Here is a 6,000-nt window from a genome sequence, read left to right on the forward strand (position 1 = left end):
AGAAGAGTACTGTTCTACCTTATTTTCTGGATATTGTTCTTCAGTGCACATCCTCATTACTGAGCCTCAAATTGAAAAATACACCAGCTAAACAAGTTCCTTTTTCAGAGTTTTTACTGGAATCAGAATTCCTTATCTGATTCTTGTGCAGTTGACTACTTGGGCCTTAACTCTAAGCCTTGTGAATTGTACTTTCATTAATCTTGGCCCTTTATTCTACCCTGATGAGCTCTTTTGTAATCTTTATTTTGTCAGCCGGTATATTTTCTATTTTTCACAGATACATCTTTTTTCTAAATCACAATAAAATATCATGCACAGTAAGAACAAAGATAGTGTCACACAAGCAGAGGTAGTTGTAGATGACATTAAGATCGACTTATCAGCATTGGTCAGGAAAAGCAACCATTTTTCTGATTTTAGTTCCTGTTGTTCTGACTTGCCCACAAGGAGCCTCATACTTCCTACATAGTTCCAGGGACTGGAGTATTCAGTGCTACCATTGCCCAGTGTTTCTATAATCTGTTTCAGAAAGCAACATAGCAAGCCATCTGCACGTGCAACATCCAAACTTGGCAGCCCAGACACAGTTTCTCCTAGAAATCGCCAAAAATTAGCAAAAGAGAAGTTACCTACCAGCGAAAAAGTTAGTAACTCTCCCCCATTAGGAAGGTAAGTCCCTGCTTACACTTCAAGTCATTTTTAACCCCCTAAGACTATTTTTGGTACAATAATGCTTCCTTCCTAATTTCCTTTAAGATTTTGTCTCACCAAATAACTGGTTTTGGGGATCATTGGTTTCCAAGAAGAATAGGAAGGGCTGCAGAAGGTGTCTCTGTGGCCTCACCAGTCTGGCCTTGCCGCAGTGGACTGCCACACAGGCTTGTCCTTGACACCTATGAACGTTATATGCCTTCTCCCATCCACCAAGACCAAAGGCAAGGCAGTGTGGTAAAGCATTTAACAGCCCAGAATCATTTCTGTTTTAGCTAGAGCAATGGAGAGGTGATGAGGTGAGAAGGCTTCCTCTTTCAGGCACGGCCCCTGCCAGCTTACACCTTTCACTGCAGCCTTACTGGTCTTACTGCTTCCCAGAGGTGGTCCTGAGCCTTCCTTTCTTGCCTTTGCTTGAGCTAGTGAGGAGCATCCTCACCATCAGCACCCCTAGTAAGTCAGATCCTTTCCATCCTGCTTCAGCCCATTTTCATCTCTTCTTCTTGCTGCACTTCTGGTCAATATTGGGCACTTGAGATGCCACGTAGCATTGGTTTGGTATATTCCTTTTATTTACCCCTCTGAGCTGTAGGTTTCTTTCTTGAGATAGGAGCTTGTCATACTTTCTATACATTATCATATTCAAAAATAAAAGACTCTTCACTGTACACAAAACTGTTTTGACCTCTTACCACATTTTCATCTTCACAGCATACTTGTAATGTATCTATGTGCTGTTTTCCCCACATTCTAGAAATGAAAGCAAACTATACTGCCCGGCAGTTTCACATACATGCTCTCATTTAACCCTCAGTAAGTGAATTGTAATAGTTACTCTTATTTTATATGTGAGGGAAAGAATCTCAGGAAGGTTTCCATGCGTACTACTCAAAATTGAACATGCAGTCAAATCACTTGAGGCTCTTGGTAAAATGCAGATCCTGGGTCTGCAAGTCTAGGCTGGGGCCTGAGAGTTGGCATTTCCAACAAGCTCCTCAGTGACCAGTGCCCCTCCTCACAGACCACATTCTGGGTGGACTAGAAGGGCCTGGATAAGCTACGAAGCTCACATGGCTGGGGAGAAGCAGCCTGACTCAGAGCTTCTGTTGGCTGCCACTTGGCCCCCAGCACAATACTGCACACGGCACCTTTACTGAAGAGGTGTTCACTGAGTGGCTGGTGGCTTTCCATGGAAACAGTTTGAAATGGATTATCAACAAACACATTTTCAGTCATTGTCAACACATGCCAAAACCACATCATCTGCAACAATTTTTGACTCAATTTGAGTTTATTTACTTTTGCTGTCAAACAAGAAACGGAAGACGTGTCTTCATATCACTAAGAGTCCCATTTCTCCATCTCCTGCAATGTTGGTTTTCCAAGTCTTTTATTCATTGACAGGACATTTACTGCCCGCTTGCCATGTGTTGGGCATTGCACTAGGCACTGGAGTTAGAAAAATGATAAATCTCAGCAGCTGCCCTAGAGAATCATCATGTCTAATGGAAGAGATATATGTGTATAAGACTTTCAAACTTTCTTGGCAACAACCCACTATAAGAATGTTTTGCAATACAGCTGGTGCTCACATTCCTGCTGCTGTAACTGAAACAAAATTTTCATGAGTCAAATTTAATAGATGTGATACGAGTGGTATTTTCTGTTGTGTCCTATTAACATGTTGTTTTAAAATATTGATTGTAACTTGCAGTTTGAAAAAACACAGCAGATAAATTACAATGGTAAACGCTGTGGTAAAGACCTAAAGTATTCATATCAACAAAGTCGCATTTCTCTGTGGGGGATTCCAAAGATGGGGCATCTTGCTTTGTGATGTGGAAGGTGCAGGAGTGCAGGCCCAGATGGTGCACAAATAGAAGGCAGAACTTTAAAAGGCTCTGGATGATTTTCTCCTGAAAGCATCAGAGACCCAAGAGGACCTTCATACATCTCCAGGACAGTAACATGATTAATTGGAGTTTCCAACAAATAATTTTAATCACAGACTATATCAACAGGGTATGCTGGTGATAGGGAGATTGGTTAGAACGTTCTTCTGAAATTCCTGTGCCTTTTCTAACACAGCTATTTTCTGTAATACTGTGCTACAAAACATGATTTTGCACTTGGTCTGACCTAGGTTGCAATCCTGCTGTGTTCTTGCTAGTTGTTTGAACTTGGGACAGTTTGTATATTGGTGGGACCCGCTGTTGATGTCTTTGTTTTATAGATGAAAGAACTAGGGCCCAGAGAAGGAAGTGGACTTGAGCACCATCAGCACCTAGAGTGTGGTAGAGCTGGAACCAGAGCACAGGCTTCAAACTTCTCTTCCAGTGTCCTGTGTTTGTGTGTGAGGTTGACAACAAATAACCAGTTAGTTCAAGCTCTTCGCGAAGTAGCTCCTTTCGTGTATAAATGTTACTGGGTTTTCTTCTTCTTAGCTGTCAAGTTCAAAACTCTTCTATTTTTTTAAGGAACTCCCAAGTTATTTGAAGCAGCTGCTTTTAAACCTCACCATTGCCTTGACTTTGCTTAATGCAGATCAAAGACACAGCTCTCCCCTTCTATCAAGCGCAAGAGAGAAGTCAGCCCTCCTGGGGCCCGAACAAGAGGCCAGCAAAGGGTGGAGGAAGCCCCTGTGAAAAAAGCGAAGCGATAATCCTGACCACTGCTGCCCTAGGCTTATGGAGGAACACAGTGGAGAGGAAAGAGACATGCCTCAGTGGCCATAGGCTTCTCTTTAACCAGGAAAAAGATATGCATGTGCTGTAAGTCCCTAGGTGCAAGCTTTTTCTTGTTATGTTTTAAACAGCTTTATAAACTATTGTTCATAGAAGATATTATGTACATTTATTTCAGATAAAGGACAATAAGTTTACTTTGTATCTGAACTCAAAACAAAGTAGTTGTATATTTTAACATTCAAAATTGGGATTTCCCAATGTGACACATCATGAATGCAAACCCCTCCAGCCCATCAGACGCCAGGCTGCCTACTGGTAATCTGTGTATAGTATATAAACATGTAAAAATAGGTTGTATTTTACTCTATGTATGATGCTAATCAATGAACACTTTATTTATTTTACAGAGAAAACTTATCTGTGAACTTTACTATATATCTGTTTATTTTACTTTATTATTTTTTTTTAAATGAAAAAGGGTTTTAAATGCTATGCAGTCATTAGTAGAAAATTTTTTAGGACTCTGCCTGCCCTGTAACTATCTTAATATGATCTGGCAGAAACTCGCATGTATCCAAGTAAAGTAGTTTAGCTAAAGAAAGGTTCTTCATTGCTTTTCTGTTCACAGTTGTGGCTCTGTTTTTTAAGAATGTAACTTGTTTTTAGATTATACTTGCATCTGTGACTTTACTACCAGCTGCATTGACATAAAACAGGTTCTGGTTCAGGTAAAGTTGCGTCAGTCACCTGCAGCAGAAACCCCTCTTCATTCCTCTTCTCTGTGTTCATTCCTCTTCTATGTGCTATTCTGAAGCTTCTACCAATACTCTTTCCATATTGTCTTTTTCAGTGAAGAGAAATGCATTCAAGATTAGGTCCCTTCTGTCTATCCAGTTTCAGGATTTTATGTTGTTTTATACACAATTATTTCAGTATAGAAACTGGCTTTATTGCCAAGTGTTTTTTTAAACATGTTTTAACTCTCATATGAGCAAACTGTCCAACTTCAGTTTTTCATAAGATTAAACTTCTTACGATCAAATTTGTCTCTTGCAATGATGTGATGAGTTGCCAAATAATTGAGATTATTTTAAAATGTTTTGTTCATATTCTTGTTTTATAATTAAAATTTACATTCAGTGTGTATGGGTTTTTTTTTTATTTTGACTCTTAATGTAAGGTGGATATTTCTGTCATTTTACATGGTTTCTTACTGAGATTTTATATATAAATTATAAAATGTTTACCAAAATTTGAGTGGTAAGAATTTTATTTGTGTGTTTTAAAATGTGTCTGCATGACAACTATTTCTTCTCTCTAAATAATTGGTCTTAGCTGTGTCATTCCATGCTCACATTCAAATTTGAGTCAGTGATGGTCTTTCTCAGTAGAACTGAACCCGGTAGAACTGAACTCAGTAGAACTGAACTTGGTAGAATTGAACTTGGAAGAACTGAACTTTAGATCCAGAAAGGCCCTTAGAGACGAGGAACATGAGAGTTTCTCTTTTTTACGTATATGGATGATTTTTAACCAAAACTGAAAAATCTAAAGTGATTTGTCTTAAAAGTAAGAAATGCAAATCAAAGCCACAGTGATGTACTATCTCACACCAGTTAGAAAGGCTTTTATTAAAAAGTCAAAAAATAACAGATGTTGGCGAGAAAAGAGAATGCTTATACACTGTTGGTAGGACTGTAAATTAGTTCAGCTCTTGTGGAAAGCAGTTTGGAGATTTCTCAAAAAATTAAAATTAATTACCGTTTGACCCAGTAATCCCATTACCAGGTATATGCCCAAAGGAAAGTAAATTGTTCTACCAAAAAGACATCTGCACTTAACATGTTTATCACAGCACTACTCACAATAGCAAAGACAAGGAGTCAACCTAGGCGCCCATCATCAGTGGATTGGATAAAGGAAATGTGGAACATACACACCATGGAATTCTCTATAGCCATGAAAAGGAACAAAATCACGTCCTTTACAGCAACACTGATGCAGCTGCAGGCCATTATTCTAAGTGAATTTACTCAGGAACAGAAAACCAAATCTAAAATACAAAATATAAGTAAAAAATGTAAAAAGTAAAAGGGTAGAAGCTGAACTAGTTTCTAAGGTTCCTGATTCCTTTGGTCACAGTCTTTGCACTGTCAGTTTTAGATTGGTTCAACAGGAGTGCATTCTGAAATTGCAGTCTTACTGTGACACTGATGTTATTCAGTTTAGTAATGGCTGCTGTGGGCATGACCCTATAGGGACCGAGTAGTTGGAGTGTGAAGAAATGCTGCCTCTCGATAAAACTGGAACTAAATCGTGGAAATAAATGAAAAATTTTATGATGGGGAAGTCAGTTAGACCACATACCTTCCAATGGTTCTAATACAAGACTTTGGAAATAGGTGGAAGCAATTCTTAGTCATCACAATGATTTGCTACTACTAGTATCGAGCAGAAGGAAGGAGGTCAGGAATGCAAAACATCCTGCAATTTACAGGACAGTCCCTGACTCCAAAAAAAAATATCCAGCCTAAAATCCAGTAGCTTCCACTAACTCACTGAGAAGCACTTGCACACCATCTCCAAATTTGACATTTCC

At 39.0% G+C, this 6,000-nt stretch overlaps 1 protein-coding gene across 5 annotated transcripts in view; it reads left to right on the forward strand.

The window, feature by feature from the left end:
• BOD1L1 (biorientation of chromosomes in cell division 1 like 1) overlaps nt 1-4,653 on the forward strand; it is a 58,686-nt gene extending 54,033 nt beyond the window's left edge. For 2 of the 5 annotated variants that reach the window (XM_012499860.2, XM_030800995.1), the window contains exons 26-27: nt 532-672; nt 3,259-4,653. In XM_012499860.2, the coding sequence (XP_012355314.2) occupies nt 532-672; nt 3,259-3,376 (259 nt within the window). In that variant the 3' untranslated portion in view covers nt 3,377-4,653. Of the gene's footprint in view, nt 1-531; nt 673-3,191 lie in introns of all 5 variants that reach the window. The other 3 variants (XM_003258493.2, XM_030800996.1, XM_030800997.1) reach the window with 2 other exon arrangements.
• The last annotated feature ends 1,347 nt before the right edge of the window (nt 4,654-6,000 follow it).

This window comes from Nomascus leucogenys, chromosome 20, assembly GCF_006542625.1.
Source record: "Nomascus leucogenys isolate Asia chromosome 20, Asia_NLE_v1, whole genome shotgun sequence".
Taxonomy (NCBI): domain Eukaryota; kingdom Metazoa; phylum Chordata; class Mammalia; order Primates; family Hylobatidae; genus Nomascus; species Nomascus leucogenys.